Below are 21,448 nucleotides of genomic sequence, written 5' to 3' on the forward strand. Positions count from 1 at the left end.
TGTGATGCTGATTCAGTAAATGCCTTTAAGAATTGGCTTGGATGATTTTTTGGACAGACATAATACAAAGGCTATTGTGATACTAAGCTCTATAGTTAGTATAGGTATGGGTATATAGAATTTAATTAAAAGTAGAGAGGGGTGTGTGTATGGATGCTGGGTTTTCATTTGGAGGGGTTGAACTTGATGGACTTTGTCTTTTTTGAACCCAATTTAACTATGTAACTATGTAACTATGTAACTATGTAACAGGAAACAACAAGTAAATTATGAAGTAGTTGCTGAGAAAGAGAGATTTGGAAACCCCCCTGAGGAGAACCAAGTTTGATATATAAATATATATAGAGTGTGGAAGATTGTGACACTCCCAGGGTTTTTTTTTTTTATTTGTGAAAATAAAAAATCTTTGTTTGGCTCAACATTTTGAACCCACGCGGGGTTCTTCATCAGGAAGATGCATGCTCCTGACGAAGAACCCCACGGGTTTGAAACATTGAGCCAAATAAAGATTTTTTTTAGCAAATCAAAATGTGGGGTGCAAGTCTAATAATCCCATTCTAATATTGGGTTGTTTTTTTTTTGCATGAAACAAACGAAAGTGAAAAAAAAAACATGGAGAAATTCTAATCATTATCTTATATTTTTGTGCCAAGAAAGTGTATTTTTCTAATGGAAATAAATTACATAGTGAAATTTTAGTGCAAATTTGTGGAAATATTAACCACTGATGAAAGCTCAAATTTTGACACAAATCTATACCAAATAAAGTTTGCTCATATCTACCCCAAGGTTATAACCAGGGGTGCTTCGCCAATGAGGTAAGTTGAGGCTGTCGCCTCAGGCGGCAGCGCCCCACTAGGTACAAGGGGCAGCAAAAATGCTGCTCCTGGTACTTTAAGAGCGAATTTCCAGGGGAGGGGGGGCAGCAGCAACTGCTGCTGCCTCAGGCGGCGGAGGGGCCAGGATCGCCCCTGGTTATAACTATCTATTTACTGAAGTTTCTTACTTTTACCTTCTTCTCAACTTATTTTGTAAATAGAGAAGACATTTTCTGAAGTCTCAGTTAGGCAATATCTGGCAATTATAATAACTGGTGCAAAGTTTTTAGTAGCCAGTGGCATGAAATATTTGCTTTCAATATCACATCGTATTTGATTATTAATACACGGCTCATTGGTTGGAAATCATGGGATCATCATGTGTGTAACTTTATGCTTCCAAACATCAGACATGTAAATGATAACTGCTACTTGGTTGCTATTAGGGATGGGTGAATTTGTACCATTTTGCTTCGGCAAAAACTCCCATTAAAATCTATGGGCGTCAAAAAATTCTTTGACGATCAACGATCTTTTTGAAGCATATCATTTTTTTTAAAGGCGCGACACCATTCAAGTCTATGGGCATCATTTCTGTTGCGAAACAAGGCAAAAAATATTGCCCATCCCTAGTTGCTATGGGTCACTAGATGTGGAGAAAATATTCGCCTTTAGTATTATGTTACCTCCTCAAAATCATGTAAATATTATAATTCCAGGAACTAAAATCGGTCACATTTTGGAATCCAAGTACAGTCAGTGCATCATTACTTGGAGCTGTTGGATTTAGGAGTTGTAATTAAAGGGAATGTATGGCGTAAATGAAAATTTAATAGAAGCTTCCTCATCTCTTCATGCAGCAGTTGGGTCTCAGATATTCACTGACCGTTAGATCAAATATATCTCAAATAACTGACAAACAAAATGTAACAAAATAACTGCCTTTTGCACAAATTCTGCATGTAGAGAGACATGATGTCTGGTGAGTTTAATAGAGTGAGCTCTAATACATCTTCTAGGAAAAAGGAGCCCCCCTATAAGATATATTGGATCTAACTGTCAGTGAATATGTGACACCCAACTCCTGCATGAAGACAGAATGAAGAGAAACAGATGCTGAGAGAGGAATAGTGAAGATAAACTTGATTATTTCAGAAACAGTACAGAATATTTAATTGATTGTATTTAGAAAGTTTCTTATTTCAGTATGCTGATGCTTATATTAAATTTTCATTGTCGTGATAGTTCCCTTTTAATATCAAGACATGTTAGAACTTTTGCCGAATCAGTAAATGGGCTCAGTAGATGATAAAGATTATTTTCAATAGGTCAACATTCCTTCTATTGAATAAAGTACAAAAATAACAGTAGTTACTTACAGAGCAAAATCAGGAGCCCCAGAAGAGACATGGTACCAGCAGGCATCACACACCAAGTCATGTTTTTTAAGCAAAAGATGCAGGAACTTTGTTTTAACTTCTCATATTGAACTTCTGTATTTAACAAATTCTGCTGAAGACATGGAGTGACACTGAGACTTCCGGCTCTTATCTTACAGCAATGTGTCACATCAGCACTAATGTGCCATTTCCAGTAACCCGCAGTAACAGTTCTGGTTTATTATTTTACCTGTTAGTGTTTGTAATTCAAAATTTCATCACCCTCAGTTTTTTCTTACGTTTCCTTTTTCTTATTTAAACTGGACCTAGAACTCCTATTGAACATAAATACTAATGGTAGAGCAAAGCCTTAAATATTATTCTATTACTTGCATTAATGACAACACCCCAAAGAAATAATATTTGGTTCCTCATAGCCAGATTGCTGGAAATATATTTGGTATTAATCTTGGGAGGGAATAAAAGTGACATATAATGCACTCCACTATTATTTGTATGCGTGTGTTCCAGACTAACATCTTTGTTGTTTTTTCTTACGTTGTTAAACCGGTCATACATGACGTGATCCGCTCATCTTGCAAAGTTGCACAAGGAGCAGATCTTGGTTTAATCTGGAAGCATCACCAATCCAGTCCTTACCAAACAGGGTCTTAAAACCAATCAGATAAATATATATTCAGCTTGTCGTGAGATATCAGTTGGGCAGGACAATTTGTGGACCCCAAACACAGGCCAATAAGCTGCCAACTTTGTCTTCAGGGCCAAAGTCGGAATCTTTTATCTGCCTATGTGTGGCCAGTGTTAGACAGGTGAAATCACTGGCTTCAAAGTGATTTATCATCAATTTTCCCAGGTAAAACCAGTTGAGAGTTTAGAATTAATTACAAGACTGAGCTGTTGGTAGCAGGACTTATTGGACATATTTTTGCCTATAGTTTCAATGACTTTGTAACTACTTTTTAACTAAGAACTCTCTATGATTTTTATTATTTATTGCACTAAACAAGGAAATTTAATCACTTTCCCTTTCCAACCTTCTGTTCTTCCAGTTAAGCTTAGGCTTTGTTATTCAGAATATCAAGGATGAGTGGTCATTCCTTAATGCTCATGCTTTCTTAAATAGAACATTGGCATGCACCAGCCCAACTTGTCTTTACCATCTTTACCATAGGGCCGATAAATAGAACTGGGCCCCATTGTGGTCTATGTCCATCACCTCTCCCTCTTAAAAAATGTGTTATTGGCACATTTGTGACCAATATGAATTATTAGAGCATGATGTTTGCAGTAAGTATTTAACACAAATTGTATAGACTGAATTTGTGTGACCCTAGAGGAGTGTCGTTGAACTAGAACTCTCATAGTGAATTGAATAGTTAACAGGAACTTTATTTAATACAGAATAAAGATAGTAATACCAAGTTAGTCTGTAAAATAGTAGATGACAATAATTACAGTTATAACATACTTCCATCAAGCTTAACTCCATTAAACCATATCAATCCAATAGAATACAGTATGAACCAGGCTAGATTCAGAGACACCCAATGAATGCAATCCAAAAGTACAGAGATTATCCTGGGTCCCTTTCCTAATTTAGGGCACTATTGACTGGGAGATACTAACTCCACTTTTTCTCTTAAATTCGGGGCACTGAGCTGCTCTCTCTAACTAACCCTGCCTAAGTTACAACCCCTGGGGTGAACTATAACCAATGACTCCAATTTTTTATAGACACTTTGCCATCATGCAATTGGATCTCACAGTTGTCTGTTATATACCTGACCAGCTATTGAAGGAAAATATCGAGCACGAATCAAGAACCACAAAATAGTGCTACTGCTTTCCTTGCCCTTTTACTGAAGCTGCAACACTTGTCACAATCTGGCTTTTGAAACCCCACTTTGGTCACACAAAATGTAAGCCTATAGGTAAATGGAGTGCTTTGCTTGGGGTCCCCTAGACAGAAGGCACTGTAGGTTTACATTTTTACCTGCCCTCAAACTTGCTGTGTGAGTGACAACTCCCAATAACTCCACGGAGAACAAGTAAAGGCAAAATTATACTAAAAGGAATTTGGATAAAAAGGCCCCTGAGTAACAGTTCAGACATAAAGTAAATGATCCTAAACAAATTGCTGAATATGATTATTTTACATATTCTTGTAGAGTACAAGGAAACATTTTATTACAGTATCTCAAAGAAAAACAATTTGAAATTAAAACAAAAACAAAGGAAAGTAGAATGAGTCCTGAGTCTCCCAGGAGGACATGGAAGAAGCCAAACAGCCAAAGGGTTCTTTGTGGAGATGTGGAGATTGTGCGAGTATTCATCTCTTTGCTTCTAAACACACTTCTCATCCTGCACCAAACAAAAGACATAGGCAAATACAATAGTTAAATGGACATAGATGCTTATTTAACTGATCAGTGAGACCTTTAAGCAATGGGGAACTAGATTAGATCCCATCCAGGGGGCAAATTTACTAAAGCGCGAAGCAGCTAATGCTAGCGCAAATTCGCCAGTGTGACGTCATTTCATTACTTCGCCAATTTACTAATGGGTGCTGCCGTAAATTCACTAGTGAAGTGGACCTACTCTAGCGTTACTTTGCACCCTTACGCCAGACGAAGTTGCGCTACTGCAAAGGCACATAACTATGCTAATTTACTAACTTGCGCATTTTACTGAACGTTACCTCTTGCGCCAGACTTGCCTTCGCCACCAGACAAAGTGCAATAGAGTAGATAGGACTTGCTTCAAAAAACATTTACATTTTTTCTAAGTCCCAAAAAACACTGGTTGAACTGGAATGTGGATGTGTGTGTCTTTTCAACCTACATAACTATGTTAAATTATGTTTATCTGATAATCCAGCTTCTTATGCAGCACCATGAACTGAGACCTTCACAGGGTTGGTTCCTCTGCCAACTTTCCTCCACCCCAACCTGTCATTCTTCTCATTATCTGGAAGTGGCATCACTATGTGATAGGGGCTGTGTTTTGTGGGGGGGGGGTCATCTTTTATTTTTTCCTGGATCCTACCACCCATTATGTCCAATGTAGACATGTGAAGTCAGACCACGAAAGGGTCAGGAAATCAGGGCTTTTCTCCATAAAACCTGATAACTTTGTTGCTATTCTGTGGTTAGCCATGGGTCCCCTAAGTCAGTGCAGGACTGATTTTTTATTTGCTGTATTATAAAGGTATCAGTGTTTATATGCTGAGTGCATTGCCTCCTTGACCCCGTTGCTCTGATGCCTATGGACCAGTTCCTCAACTCATCCTATTGCTAGGCACCCTACCCATTGCAGGCACTCCTGCTGAGATCTACTCTGATTCATTTATATGAACCTTGGCCTCTGCCTGACTTTACTGCTTCACACCATGCCCTCAACTGATTCCTGGTGTTGGACTTTGTACTGCATTAACCTTTGCTATGTTTAACCTCTATTTCAAACATGATGTTGACCAATGACCTCTGAGTCTCCCCTGTGGTCCTTGATTGTGACAGAACAAAGTGGTCACTGGTCATGATAATTGGGCTGGAGACAGAAATTGCAGAAATTGCAGATTTGATTTTAATCCTTTATTCGATCTAACAGAGGACCAGGCTAAATGTTAGGCCTCAAAGGGACCTTAAGCAAAATATGTCCAAGAACCACTCCTATAAAGAGCCAAATTAATATTATGTTTTCTTTTGATGTTGGAACAGCCTGCTTATAAACCTTCTAATGCTTTACAAACAATAAAGTATTAAACGTGAGACTATGAAACAGATTTAACAATGTGAAAAAATTCCATAGAATTTCTTGACATCATGATTAGATTAGATTAAATTGATAACCAATATCTACCGGAAACCCGCTGATGGTAACAATCTTTTACACGCAAACAGTTTCCATCCACCATCACTCATTAGAGCTCTACCCTATTCTCAATTAACCAGGGTCAAATGCATTACTTCTGAACCAGACAAACTCCAGGCTTCATTACAACCTATAGCAGATAGATTTTGTGAGCGGGGATATACCGTTTATACTTGAGTATAAACCGACCCGAGTATAAGCCGAGGTACCTAATTTTACCTACTAAAACTGGGAAAACGTATTGACTCAAGTATAAGCCTAGACACAACTACAGCCCTGTCTCCCAGCAGCGCACATTCCGCCAAATCGACCCCCCCAGTGATCAACCGGACTTCTTTGCAAAGTTGATGGTGACAGAGAATTGCCAAACAGATTACTGTGTGCATTGTCCCACTACCATGTGCAGAGGGTGCTGTGTGATATTGCAGTCACTGTTAATCTTTCATATAACCAACAGAGGGTGCTGTGTGATATTGCCATCACTGTTAATCCTTCATATAACCAACAGAGGGTGCTGTGTGATATTGCAGTCACTGTTATTCTTTCATATAACCAACAGAGGGCGCACTGTTATTCTTTCATATAACCAACAGATGGCGCGGTGTAATATTGCAGTCACTGTTATTCTTTCATATAACAAACAGAGGGCGCTGTGTGATATTGCAGTCACTGTTAATCTTTCATATAACCAACAGAGGGCGCTGTGTGATATTGCAGTCACTGTTAATCTTTCATATAACCAACAGAGGGTGCTGTGTGATATTGCCATCACTGTTAATCCTTCATATAACCAACAGAGGGTGCTGTGTGATATTGCAGTCACTGTTATTCTTTCATATAACCAACAGAGGGCGCACTGTTATTCTTTCATATAACCAACAGATGGCGCGGTGTAATATTGCAGTCACTGTTATTCTTTCATATAACAAACAGAGGGCGCTGTGTGATATTGCAGTCTCTCCCCAAGCGAACTGTTGGTATAGGAATGATTAAAAGTGACTGCAATCTCAGCTACTGCCCGCTGACTCGAGTATAAGCCGAGGTAGACTTTTTCAGCACATTTTGGATGATGAAAAAACTTGGCTTATACTCGAGTATATACGGTACCCAAGAGTTGGTTGATCAGGCAATATCTCAGGTAAACACAGAAACTGTTAAGCAGAAATTGAATGATGATAGAAAAGGATTCATGAGCAAATTTACCACAGCTAGTCATTTCATTAAACATGTGGTGCACAAACATTGGCATTATTTACGAGCAGATGCCATTCTGGGTCCAAACTGTATAAATCTTCCTATTTTTGCTTTCACAAAAGGTAGGAACTTAAGAGATTTCCTGATCATGGCTGACAACAAATCCCATTATTTGACCTCACACTTCTTTTCTAATCCACAACCTGGAAATTATGAATGTTATAACTGCTCTGTATGTAGTAGTATGAAACAGGGGACATCATTTTCTTACCCATGGACCTCACAGAGGTTTGATATCAAACACAGGATCTCTTGCCAAAATAACCAATCTAATATATATAATTATTTGCCCATTTGGATTGTATCATGTAAGGAAGACCATACAGTAACTAAAAGATAGATTTCTTAAACACAGGAACGTAATAAAAATTGGGAAAGAAACTACCCCTTTGGAACTACAATGTAATGAACAAAAACACACTATTTCATCTCTATGCATTATGGGCATTGACCAGGGGATGGCTACTAGTGGTGGGTGGATAGAAACACATTACTGCTGAGAAGGGAAGCTGAATCGATTTTTTGCCTGAATACTGTGACTATCATAGGATTTAATGACCAGCATAATTTGTCCTGCTTTTTACAGAGTAGATAATGAAAGTTGGCCTATAATTGCGCAGCCTCCAGATGCACAATAAGACTGTCATTCTCCTTTGGGTATTTATGACTGCACTCTCAGGTTGAATGAATACATTCTTTTTTTAATAGATTCATATATGTTTATTTTTATTTTCCTATAGATCACTGATGACCAGAGAAACCATCATTATGGATTCTCCTGATTGCTGTCATAATTTTTGTTCTTTTTACCGGGCCTGTCTAGCCTTTTCATGTTGAAAAATGTAATTTTTTATGTTGACCCTCATTCAACGGGCTTATTAAATTGTTGGTTATTGTAATATGATAATGGGGTTTTGACAGTTGCTCAGGAGTTATATTCTTTTGTACAATAGGCTCTATGTAACCTTCAAGATAGCAATCTTGCTGCTTCAGAAGGCTAGATTGAGGACTGACATGCGCATTAGACACTAGGCGCAGATGTCTTGGAATGCATTTCGTTCTGATCTTTATGGAGTACAGGCTGGTCTCCTGGCTTCATAGAAGGAGACAGTGAAGCTTCATTCAGTGCTGACATATTAGAACACATTGCGTTCCAAGTTATACCCCAGAATGCAATTACTGGTTTTCTGGTTCTTCAGAAAATGATGTCAAATGAAAGTGATGTCAAACGCATTTTAGTTTCGCTTGCTATAGCGAGACAAACACAAGGACATTTGGTTATAAATATGAAATGTACATACTATTTGTTCTGCCTTTTTTGTTTAATTTTCTACTTTTTTACCCCTGATGGAGACCTCGTAATTTGTAATGTGAGTGTGCACCTTCTAACCTTCTGTTACTGCAGGTCTATATAAATACACCAGTAAATCCTCAAAGTAATGCTGCTCTGAGTCCTCTATCAAAAGAAACACAGCATTTTTTTCCTTCTATTCTGTATACATGGGCTTCTGTATCAGGCTTCCTTCTTTCAGCTTAAACCGCCCGGGCTAGGGCTTGAGCATGCTCAGTTTGCTCCTCTGTCAGTGGAGTTGTAGGTGCCATCTTGCAGGCGCAGTTGAAGCCAGATTCAAAGGACAGTCCAGGGCTACTACAGGGGGGAGACCTGGGCTAATTCCATGAGGCATGAACATTGTGATCATTCTAAGGTGTTTTCCAAATCTTGGTCTACGCTGTTTTCTTTTATGGAAATAATGTAGGAAATAAAGTATAATGCTCACCCTGTATCTGGATATGTAAAATGTTACTCCTCTTCCTCACACTGCCGGTTGGAGTTTGTTCCTCACAGGTATAATTCCCAGAATCCTCCAGCTGAGCTGAGGGGACTCCATATTGGTTGGATAAACTGAATTGCACATTGCGTCCATTTCTGTAGAAAGCAAACTGCAGCTCTATAGTCTCTTTGCGTGGGCTGAGCTTTGTGTCACATGTTACAGTCAGTACTTTTCCTTGCTTTGATTGACTTTCAGTTACTTTTGCCACTGGTTTGGAGAATAGCTCTGAAAATAAAAATAATACACATGATATTTTTTACTGTACATTCCATGAGCAAACTCTCTCTTTATGGTTCCATTTACCTTGCCATGTTCTTAGAGGTTTCAAATTACGACCCCCTGTGCAAATAGGAGGGGTTATAGAAGTTATTAAAGGGCAAGTAACACTTAAAATTTTTAAGTAAAAAATCCATTCCTCTCCCCTCCAATAATACTGCTATCCTGGAGAAAGTTAACTGTCTTTAATATCTAATACATAAATAAAGCAACAAAATCTCACTTCCGGTTTGTTGTAAAATGGCGACGTGGCGACCTGCACTTACGTGCGCGCTCCAATGTCCTTCTAGCCGGCTTCTTTCTAAAACCAGAAGTTACTGGTGTTGCTGCTGTTCAGCTGGTTACTTTTTATTAGCTTGTCTCATTCTCTATCAAGCTTGGTAGCTGCTCAAAACAGCAGCTGACCCAGAAACTTCCGTCAGCGTGTCGATATGTGGTGCTGTGGCGGAGCCTTCTCTGTGTGAGTCCGTGTGGGGAACGAGGTGGCTGGGAAAGAAGAGGGGAGGGGGGAGTGAGCAGCTACCAAGCTCGACTTTGTTGCTTTATTTATGTATTAGAAATTAAAGAGAGTTAACTTTCTCCAGGATAGCAGTATTATTGGAGGGGGGAGGAATGGATTTTTTACTTAAAAATTTGTAGTGTTCCTTGCCCTTTAAATGAGCTTCGGGTCAGCCTGAGACATCTGTGCTACCCCAGCAGTTAATTGTTTTATTATGTTTAAAATGTATATGTTTAATGGCTAAATTTTATCTGCACACTCATGTATACTGAAGCAACAGAGTAAATAAAACCAATGGAGGAAAGCACAGAGCTTCATTTCTTTCTTTCATTGTTTGCAAAGCCAAAACCAGGAAGGAAGAAGCTCCAGCAAATAAACCGCAAACCATTTATTACAGGTAGTGGTTTGTGTAACCAGTACCAGGTTGTGTGGAGCTTGAATTCCTTTTTGGTTTTGCTGACTTAGCAGAGTTGCAGCACAGAAGAACCACAAGGAAATAAGACACACACATGTTTGATCACATTGTACAGTCCACCAACACATTTATTTTTTGAACTTTCTGTGGTGTTGTGGCTTGTAGATGTCACTGTGCTCAAGACTTATACTGTGCATATTTTCTATATGGTGTTAGAGTTGCTTATTATTGTTTAATGGCTGCATGAGCCTGCTAATAAAGCACTGTTATACTCTACTCATCCTCGGCTACCAAAAACATAAATTGGCAGCGAGATGTCTCTTCTACCTCTGCAGCAGCCTGCACCTTTTCTCCCAAACCCTGGTGAGCCTACCATACCTTTTACTGCTGGGATCTGTATGTTTGAAAATTACATTATTGCTGCTGACCAAGGGGATATTTCTGCTGCTAGAAAACTTTACTTATTCACTGCCTGGGAGCAGAGGGACAGCGTATATTCTATACATTACCATTACCTGATGATACTTACGAAACTGCTCTTACTGCTATAAAGAACTTTTTTGTGCCAAGAATAAATGTGGTTGCTGAAAAATATAAATTCTGCCAACGTGGACAACATAAATTCGAATCCACAGAACAATTGTAGCAGCTTTGAGAGAGCTGGTTGTTACCTGTGAGTTTGGGAATCTAACAGATGAAATACTAAGAGACCATAGGCGGAGGGTGACCTTTTTGTTTGGGGAGGCTAATGGTGTCACATGAACAGTTTCTTCACCAGCAATTTTATACTGGTGGAGAAACAGCTGATTGAGTTGCATATTATGTAAAAATGTTGTAATTCACATTGCTTAGCACATGGGCCAAGTTCCGGCAGAGAAACCGCCCTTCTGTTCAGATCTGCTTTCTGGTGTGTCTGCACACTGCTTCAGCCTGGGTGCTGACACATGGGGGCAGATTCACTAAAGGGAGAAGTGGCCAATTCGCCAGTAATCTCATCCACACGGACATCACCAATTCACTAACAGGCGTAGAGGACAATTCGCTAGCAAATGAGACCGTTGCTAGTGTTTGTTCTCACCCTATCGCCAGACGACTTTTGCTTCTGGGGAATGGTCATTTATCCGCAAAATCACTAAGATATGAATTTTACTGAACGTTACCCCTTTCGCCAGAGTTCACTTCGCCACCTTAGACCAGACGAACTGATAAAACAAAGCTACATCTTCCTCAATCTTATATCAGTGACATCATATCCTGTTTGCTGGTAATTAAAGTTGTAAAGAACGCTGGCGACTTTTCTTTTTTTAGAGCAGGATTGCCTTCAGAAGTCCGAACTATTAAAGATTTATGTGTGAGCAATTTTTTAAAACTAATTTGAGGGGCATGCTATATTTGTTTAAGGGTGGGCACATTAGTTTATTTACATGAAGCAGGATTTTACATATGACCTGTTTTATGCAATATATTTTTATAGAGACCTAAATTGTTTGGTCGGTATAGTTTTCCTTTAATGTTACATCTCACATCCGTAATTCTTTCATTGCAGAATAGTTTGGGGAAGGCTCTTTCCAGTTTCAGCACAACAATGACCCTATGTAAAAAGCCAGATCCGTTCAAATGGATTTGCTGAGCAGGGAATGGGAGAATCTGACTGCACAGTCCTGACCCAACTGCACCCCTGTGGGATGAACTGGAACCCTGGCTGTGAGCCAGGCTTCCTCCTTAATATCACGGCCCAACCTCGCGAATGCATTTGTGGCTGAATGGACACAAATCCCACCAATAATATTCCAACACCTAGCCAATTTGTTAGGCACCACCCCAGTAATTATAATTGCTAGCCTCAGACCCTATGCCAGAGCTCCTATTTGTAGGGATGTAATGAAAATAAAAAGGTGCAAATTCTCTTTGTGGTGCCAATGTGTTAGACTACCCCCCCACACACACACAGGGGCGTAACTACCAGGGGAGCAGGGGGTGCAAATGGGCCAGGGCCTGCACCCCCGCAGGCCCCCCCCCCCCCGGAAGATCGTGCGTGCTGCAGCCGGCTGGAGTCGGCTGCAGCGGCACTGAAAAAACGCGCACACGAGGGTGGGGGCGGGCCCATCTGCACGGCTCGCACCAGGGCCCGCCCCCACCAAGTTACGTTACTGCACACACACAAACTTTACATCACTGCTAACCTTCCTGGGACAATGCTTCTGCCTGCTGAAAAGTGCACCAGCCCAGGGTGCTGTTCCTGTGCGCCACCATCTTGCCGATGTCCCAGAGCAGGCCCGGACTGGCAACCTGTGGGTTCTGGCAAATGCCAGAGGGGCTGCTGTATGGTTCCATAGAAACTTACCATATAGTGGGCTGGAAAGGGGCTATTTGGGCTGATAGGGGGCTGTTTGGGCCTCTGTGTACTTGGAATGGCAGGGCCTATTTTGACTCCCAGTCCACGCCTGTCCCAGAGATCCTTTGCACTCTCTGGATAGAGTGCATGCACACTAAGCTGTGACTCTAAAGTTTAGGTCTGATCTTTACTGTGTGTGTGTAGTCCCAGTCTGGGATTGCTGGGGCATTGGTGGTAGTGTGCAGCAAATCACTGGGGCATTGGCAGTTGTGTGCAGCAGGTATACCACAATGGGGAATCTAAAGTAACTTATGATGTTCATTGGGGTGGTTTCTAACACATTCACACCCCCCAGAGAATTCTCTTTATTTGTCCTTTAGGAACGAATTTTGGAATCTTGTCATGTACTATTGCATACTTAATGACGATTGCTCACATTTTAACTTGTATGTTTAAAGTGCATTATTTTTGTGTATTATTTTAGTGCAATTATGACTTTTACTTAAAGACATGCACATTTTTCCCATTAACTGACTTGCAAAACAAATGCAATAATACATACATGTCAAAAGCAAAGAGATTTTCATTATATACGTTAACTCAAGTACTCTTATTACATTCTCCCGAATATTCAGCCAGTTTTAGGTCTGCATTTATTCTTGGCAAAACACAGAACAATTAATTGTTAACAGTAATTGTATAATAGTAGATGGAGACATTGAGGCATTCAATCATCAGTTCAACATTTTTGTTGAATTAAGCCCAACTCTCTGCTAGTTGAACTTGAGAAAGATGAAAAAAAAAACGGTAGCCTTATACAGGGGAAAAATCTCTTCCTGACTCCAAGGGGGTAATGAGACCAGCCCCTGGCTTAAACTACAATAAATAGTTGTAACAAGCATTTTCAGAGTGTGCTTAGTGTCACTTCTGGTGCACAAAATCTAGGACGATGTTTTGTTACCTGATCTTATTGAGGAATTGTGACGGTTCAAGAAGGATGAGACAACTCTGTTTCTGAACTCGTAGACAAGTAAAGCCACAATAATAACAAGTATCAGCAAAGCCAAAGTGACTCCTATACCAATTGGTGCATAGCTCCTCTCTAGTAAAAGAAAGTAAATCATATTGTTAGTCAGTTTATGGCAGGATAGGTAACCCATAGTTTATTTTAGTTAGAATACAAAGGGGTTTTATTCAATAAAAAGCAGAGAAACGAACCATCGAATTTAGATATAATACAGTATGTGACAATGAGGTCCAAGTAGAATTGCCACCTGTATGGATTTGACCTGGACAGCCCGGTTGATGTCAATCAGGGGCAGTCAAGATCTCTCCTGATTGACATGGCAATCAGCCAATCCTGCTGCCTCACCCACGTGATGTAACACGTCCCACCCACAACGTCACTGATCTGCCCCTGTGATGTCACCCTCTGCCCAGATCATGAGCCGCACAAAGGTGGCAACCCTAGGTCCAAGTAATATACCAAAGTCTGAAAATCCTGCTTTTTTTGTACCTTTCTTCAGTCACTACAGAGGTAGGAATAACAGTACAATAAAGGGAACAGTTTGGATATGGAGCATAACAAAGTAGTGCAATGGTTATTAATTTATGTGCCTACTGAGATGATAATCACAGCAAAGTTTCAGGATTTTTCACTTTCTCCTTTCAGTTTCTTTTCAGAATGTTCCCTGTAACTTTGTGACTGGCTGACACCGCATGACATTATATAGCTGCTAGGCTGGTTTTATTTAGACAAAAAGGTTGAACTGGAATGTGGATGTGTGTGTCTTTTCAACCTACATAACTAGGTTAAATTATGTTTATCTGATAATCCAGCATCTAATTGCTCTATGCGGATATCGGTTATGCAGCACCATGAACTGAGACCTGCACGGGGCTGGTTCCTCTGCCAACTTTCCTCCACCCCAACCTGTCATTCTTCTCATTATCTGGAAATGGCATCACTATGTGATAGGGGCTGTGTTTTGTGGGGGGGTCATCTTTTATTTTTTCCTGGATCCTACCACCCATTATGTCCAATGTAGACATGTGAAGTCAGATCACGAAAGGGTCAGGAAATCAGGGCTTTTCTCCATAAAACCTGATAGCTTTGTTGCTATTCTGTGGTTAGCCATGGGTCCCCTAAGTCAGTGCAGGACTGATTTTTTATTTGCTGTATTATAAAGGTATCAGTGTTTATATGCTGAGTGCATTGCCTGCTTGACCCCGTTGCTGTGATGCCTATGGACCAGTTCCTCAACTCATCCTATTGCTAGGCACCCTACCCATTGTAGGCACTCCTGCTGAGATCTACTCTGATTCATTTATATGAACCTTGGCCTCTGCCTGACTTTACTGCTTCACACCATGCCCTCAACTGATTCCTGGTGTTGGACTTTGTACTGCATTAACCTTTGCTATGTTTAACCTCTATTTCAAACATGATGACCAATGACCTCTGAGTCTCCCCTGTGGTCCTTGATTGTGACAGAACAAAGTGGTCACTGGTCATGATAATTGGGCTGGAGACAGAAATTGCAGAAATTGCAGATTTGATTTTAATCCTTTATTCGGTCTAACAGAGGACCAGGCTAAATGTTAGGCCTCAAAGGGACCTTAAGCAAAATATGTCCAATAACCACTCCTATAAAGAGCCAAATTAATATTATGTTTTCTTTTGATGTTGGAACAGCCTGCTTATAAACCTTCTAAAGCTTTACAAACAATAAAGTATTAAACGTGAGACTATGAAACAGATTTAACTATGTGAAAAAATTCCATAGACTTTCTTGACATCATGATTAGATTTGAGACAGGTAAATTGATAACCAATATCTACCGGAAACCCGCTGATGGTAACAATCTTTTACACGCAAACAGTTTCCATCCTCCATCACTGTTTAGAGCTCTACCCTATTCTCAATTAACCAGGGTCAAATGCATCACTTCTGAACCAGACAAACTCCAGGCTTCATTACAACCTATAGCAGATAGATTTTGTGAGTCTGGATATACCCAAGAGTTGGTTGATCAGGCAATATCTCAGGTAAACACAGAAACTATTAAGCAGAAATTGAATGATGATAGAAAAGTATTCAAGGAGCAAATTTACCACATATTTAATTTCATTTAAACATGTGGTGCACAAACATTGGCATCATTTACGAGCAGATGCCATTCTGGGTCCAAACTGTATAAATCCTCCTATTTTTGTTTTCAGAAGAGGTAGGAATTTAGGAGATTTCCTGATCATGGCTGACAATAAATCCCATTATTTGACCTCACACTACTATTCTAATCCACAACCTGGAAATTATGAATGTTATAACTGCTCTGTATGTAATAGTATGAAACAGGGGACATCATTTTCTCACCCATGGACCTCACAGAGGTTTGATATCAAATACGGGATCTTTTGCCAAACTACCCATGTAATATATATAATTATTTGCCCATTTTGATTGTATTATGTAAGGAAGACCATACAGTAACTAAAAGATAGATTTCTTAAACACAGGAACGTAATAAAAATTGGGAAAGAAACTACCCCTTTGGAACTACACTGTAATGAACAAAAACACACTATTTCATCTCTATGCATTATGGGCATTGACCAGGTGATGGCTACTAGTGGTGGGTGGATAGAAACACATTACTGCTGAGAAGGGAAGCTGAATGAATTTTCTGCCTGAATACTGTGACTATCGTAGGATTTAATGACCAGCATAATTTATCCTGCTTTTTACAGACTAGATAATGAAAGTTCTGTGGCCTATAATTGCGCAGCTTGCAGATGCACAATAAGACTGTCATTCTCCTTTGGGTATGTATGTGTCACGGCCGGCACCCAATACCAGAACAAGTGCCAAGCACCCTGGTCTCGGCTCGGCTTCACCAGTAGTGTGACCACCATTGGGCTTCGGGAGGAGCCCTCAGCTTACTTGGGTGCCACCTGGACTTAACGAGGGGTGCAAGGCGAGATGTTCTAGCTGGCAAAGGGGCACGGCTAGTAGCAGAGTCTTTTTGGACCAATGGTCACGGTACAAAGGATTAGGCAGAATCATAGTCAGGCAGGCAGGGCGAGGCAGGCAGATAGTAAGGATCGTCCAACAGGCAAAAGGGTCAAAACTGGGTGATCAATCAAGGGGTTAAACAGAAGAGTAGTCGTAAGCAGGCAAGGTCAGGATCCAGAAGTCAGAATAGTCAAAATAGTCAGGCAGGGGTCAAAACGGGAATCAAACAGGTTCAGAACTAGACCACCAGGGTTAGTTATTTTTCTTACATTACACCCCTCTCTAGGGGGGGCCACTGGACCCCCAGGCTTACCAGGAAATTTGGAGTGAAATTGCTTCCTGAGGCGGTCAGTTGATGTCTTCAACTGAGACCCAAGAGTTCTCCTCAGGGCCATAGCCCTTCCATTTAAAGTACTGGAGCTTACCCCTAACCAGGCGAGAATCAAGGAACTCCTGGATCTCAAATTCAGGCTGACCCTCGACCAACACTGGGAGAGGAACAGATGACTGCTGGATTTGTGAAGCTGGTTTGAGAAGGGAGACATGAAAGTAATCAGAAATTTTAAAATTAACAGGTAGCTTAAGATGAACAGAGGAAGGGTTAATTATAGCGGGTATGGGATATGGAACAATGAATTTAGGACCCAGTTTGAGAGAGGGCACCTTCAACTTGATATTCTTGGTAGATAACCAGACCAAATTCCCTACTTTATACTGGGGTGCCTCTCTACGAGATCTGTCAGCAGCTCTTTTTTGAGCTGATGTAGCTGCAGACAGACACTCATGTACTTGAGACCAAACCTTAGAAAATAACTCAACAGAGGAGTTGGCAGATGGTACAGGGGAACCAGACCCAGAGAAGAAAAAGCTTTGGGGTGCAGCCCATTGACAATAAAGAAAGGGGATTCCCCAGAGGAAGAATGAGTAGCATTATTGTATGCAAACTCTGCCCAAGGTAATAGTTCTGCCCAAGTGGACTGGTTGTCGGACACATAACACCTGAGGTACTGCTCCAGAGACTGGTTCACCCTTTCAGTTTGGCCGTTGGTTTGGGAATGATAAGCAGTGGAAAAAGATAACTCAATCCCCACCAAAGAACAGAAAGCACACCAAAACTTTGAGACAAACTGAACCCCCCTGTCAGAAACAATATTTTCAGGAAAACCATGTAACTTAAAAATGTGATTAACAAACAAATCAGCCAAGGTTTTAGCAGAAGGGAGGTGTGGAAGGGGAACAAAATGGCTCATCTTGCTAAACCTATCCACCACCACCCAGATCACAGTTTTCCCCTGAGAAGGGGGCAAATTAACAATGAAGTCCATCGAAAGATGGGACTAAGGTTTTTCTGGAATGGGTAAGGGAATTAACAAACCCTGGGAAGAATTTCGAGAAGCCTTGGATCTTTGGCAGACTGGACAGGAATTAACAAAGGCCTTAGCATCCTGTTTGAATGATGGCCCCCAAACATGACGGGATAACAGGGACACTGTCTTCGAAATGCCTGGATGCCCTGCCATCTTAGAATCATGAACCTCTCTCAATACTTGTTCCCTTAATTCCTGAGGTACAAACCATCTCCCCAAAGGGGTATCCGTAGGAGCAGATGTTTGAAGAGGAAGCAATAGAGAAGAAAGGTCAGATTCAAGGGTTGCTATGATCATTTCCCTGGGAATAATGGGAGTACACTAACTAGAGTCAGAAGAAATGGATTTGAAACTCCTAGAGAGTGCATCCGCCTTAGTCCCAGGCCTGAAAATCAGAGAAAAATGAAACCTTGTGAAAAATAGAGCCCACCTAGCCTGCCTAGGATTAAGGTGTTTAGCAGACTCTATGTATAGTAAATTCTTGTGGTCAGTATAGACCGTCACCGGATGTTTTGCACCCTCTAGGAGGTGCAGCCATTCCTCAAAGGCCCATTTGACTGCCAACAATTCCCTGTTACCTATATCATAATTCACCTCTGCGGGTGAAAACTTCCTGGAGAAGAAAGCACAGGGATGTAACTTGTTGGTAGTCGGGTGCCTTTGAGAAAGGACTGCCCCAGCTCCCACCTCAGAGGCTTTAACCTCCACAATAAAAGGCAGTGCAGTATTGGGGTATCTGAGAATGGGGGCTGAACTGAATTCCTTTTTTAGGAAGTCAAACGCTTGAACAGCCTCAGGGGGCCACATGCTGGGGTCAGCGCCCTTTTTAGTCAGATTAGTGATGGGGGCTACAATGAGGGAAAATTTTTTGATAAACTGCCGATAATAATTAGCAAAACCTAGAAATCTTTGGGTTGCACGTAACGAAAGGGGTTGGGTCCAATCCAGGACTACTCTCACCTTGCATGGATCCATTTCTAGACCCTTGCTGGAAATGTTAAACCCCAAAAACTGAACAGAAGAAACCCCAAAAGTACATTTCTCTAGTTTCGCATAAAGATTATTTCCCCTTAGCCTTTGTAAGACTTCACAAACATGATTTTGATGTTCTTTCATGTTGGAGGAAAAAATAAGAATATTGTCTAGGTAGACCACTACGAAGATCCCCAGCAGATCCCGGAAGATGTCATTGACAAACTCCTCGAACACTGCGGGGGCATTACAAAGACCGAAAAGCATAACAAGATACTTGTAGTGGCCATCCCTGGTGTTAAATGCAGTCTTCCACTCATCACCCTCCCTGATTCTAATCAAGTTATAAGCCCCCCTAAGATCAAGCTTGGTAAAGACTTTTGCATTTTTTTAACCTGATCAAAAAGTTCAGAAATTAGAGGGAGAGGATAGCGATTTTTTATGGTAATCTTATTGAGCCCCCTATAATCAATACAGGGGCCAAGACCACCATCTTTTTTCCCAACGAAAAAGAAGCACGCCGCAGGGGAACTAGAAGGTCTGATGAAACCCGTTTCTAGGTTTTCCCTTATATACTACTTCATTGCTTGGGCTGCGGGCAAAGAAAGAGGGTAGGTTCTACCACGAGGAGGAGTGGAACCAGGAATAAGGTCAATTGGGCAGTCATACTGCCGATGTGGGGGTAGAGTTTCAGCAGCTTTTTTTGAAAATACATCAGCATACTCTGTGTATACGGCAGGTAAACCCTCAAGAGAAGTAGTTACCACTACTGAAGGAAAGCAAACCCCACCACACTTGGGACCCCATTGAACATGAGGTTATGCCTCTGGAGCCACGGTAATCCTAGAATTAGGGGAGAGGAAGCACCTTCAATGAGGTAAAAAGCTATCTCCTCACAGTGCAGTGAAACCACACCTGACCCTAAAGGTCTTTTATCCACTGCCCATATTCTCATGGGGGTAGTTAGAGAAACCAAATGAATTTTGTATTTGGCTGCAAAAGCAGCATCCAGAAAGTTTCTCTCCGCCCCAGAATCCACAAATGCGGACACCTTGACAGAGCCCGTAGGCCAGGTTAGTTTAACCAGAATCAAAACCTTGGAGGCTGATTGGGTAGAGGAAACGCCTGCACCCAAATGGAGCTCCCCTTCTCCATTTATGCTTCGGAGTTTCCCGGCCTCTTAGAACATTGGTTCAGAAAATGTCCCTTTTCACCACAGTACATGCAAAGACCCAGGGTACGCCTGCGTGCCTTTTCCTCAGGAGTCAGGTAGGACATGCCTAACTGCATAGGCTCCTTCAGAGGTAGAGGCACAGAGGTGTTAGGAGATTTTACATTGGTCACCACATTAGATCTTATATTAGTAACCCCCGAGAAGTTTGTACTCCTCTCACCCCTTCTCTCCCTTTTCCTTCTATCTACCTGGATGACGAGGGACATGAGATCGTCCAGGTTAGAAGGTAGGGGATAATCAACCAAACTATCTTTTACAGAATCAGATAACCCCAAACGGAATTGACTCTTTAGAGCCAAATCATTCCACCCAGTTTCCACTGCCCACCGGCGGAATTCGGTGCAGTACACCTCCGCATCCTTTCTCACTTGGCGCAACTTACGAATTGCGGTATCGGCAGACGATGCACGATCCGGGTCATCATAAAGAATGGCCATGCTGTTAAAGAAAGTGTCTAGGGAATAATGAGCAGGGTCTGAGGAAGGCAGCCTGAGGGCCCAAATTTGGTGGTCACCCAAAAGCAGGGTCATTATGAACCTTACTTTCTCCTCATCAGATTGGAAAGAATGAGGAAAGAAACTAAGGTACAGCTTACCTGCCTCTTTGAAGACAAAAAATTTAGTGCGATCCCCATTGAATTTCTCGGGGAACACAATTTTGGGTTCATGGGGTTTAGATGAGTTGCCCCAATTGGCAGAAGAACCCACAGGAGATGCAGGAACAGGATTAGGCAGCTGCTGCGAAGGCCCCAATTGGCGGGTCAGATTGTGGAACCCTTGAAGCAAGTAGTTCTGCTTTTGCTCTTGCTCCTCCATACGTTGCAGCAAGGTAGTGAGCAACATCTCAGTGGAAGTTTGAGGAGATGGTGTAGCAGAGGCAGCAGCAGCTTCGTGACCGTCATCCTCCATGGCCCATTGAGGCAGGCAGATAGCAAGGATCGTCCAACAGGCAAAAGGGTCAAAACTGGGTGATCAATCAAGGGGTTAAACAGAAGAGTAGTCGTAAGCAAGCAAGGTCAGGATCCAGAAGTCAGAATAGTCAAAATAGCCAGACAGGGGTAAAAACAGGAATCAAACAGGTTCAGAAGGAAGCAGACAAAATACCACAAGGCTCAGGAGCACCAGGAATACAATCCTATCACGGGCAATGAGAAAAAGCAG

General features: G+C 41.4%; 2 protein-coding genes across 4 annotated transcripts in view; both read right to left on the reverse strand.

Moving 5' to 3' along the window:
• Positions 1 to 2,306, reverse strand: part of LOC100174808 — a 49,427-nt gene extending 47,121 nt beyond the window's left edge. The window contains exon 1 of the mRNA XM_041574000.1: positions 2,198 to 2,306. Within this exon, the coding sequence (XP_041429934.1) occupies positions 2,198 to 2,258 (61 nt within the window). The 5' untranslated portion in view covers positions 2,259 to 2,306. The remainder of the gene's footprint in view (positions 1 to 2,197) is intronic.
• A 1,280-nt stretch (positions 2,307 to 3,586) lies between these two features.
• The window catches only part of LOC121397242 (Fc receptor-like B), a 31,198-nt gene continuing 13,336 nt past the window's right edge, over positions 3,587 to 21,448 (reverse strand). For 2 of the 3 annotated variants that reach the window (XM_041573709.1, XM_041573708.1), the window contains exons 6-9: positions 17,141 to 17,239; positions 13,661 to 13,801; positions 9,121 to 9,399; positions 3,587 to 4,579 (exon numbers count right to left, since the gene is read on the reverse strand). In XM_041573709.1, coding sequence (XP_041429643.1) covers positions 4,575 to 4,579; positions 9,121 to 9,399; positions 13,661 to 13,801; positions 17,141 to 17,239 — 524 coding nt within the window. In that variant the 3' untranslated portion in view covers positions 3,587 to 4,574. The remainder of the gene's footprint in view (positions 4,580 to 9,120; positions 9,400 to 13,660; positions 13,802 to 17,140; positions 17,240 to 21,448) is intronic. The other variant, XM_041573710.1, reaches the window with a different exon arrangement.

The sequence above is a fragment of the Xenopus laevis genome, chromosome 8L (assembly GCF_017654675.1).
Source record: "Xenopus laevis strain J_2021 chromosome 8L, Xenopus_laevis_v10.1, whole genome shotgun sequence".
Classification (NCBI taxonomy): Eukaryota; Metazoa; Chordata; class Amphibia; order Anura; family Pipidae; genus Xenopus; species Xenopus laevis.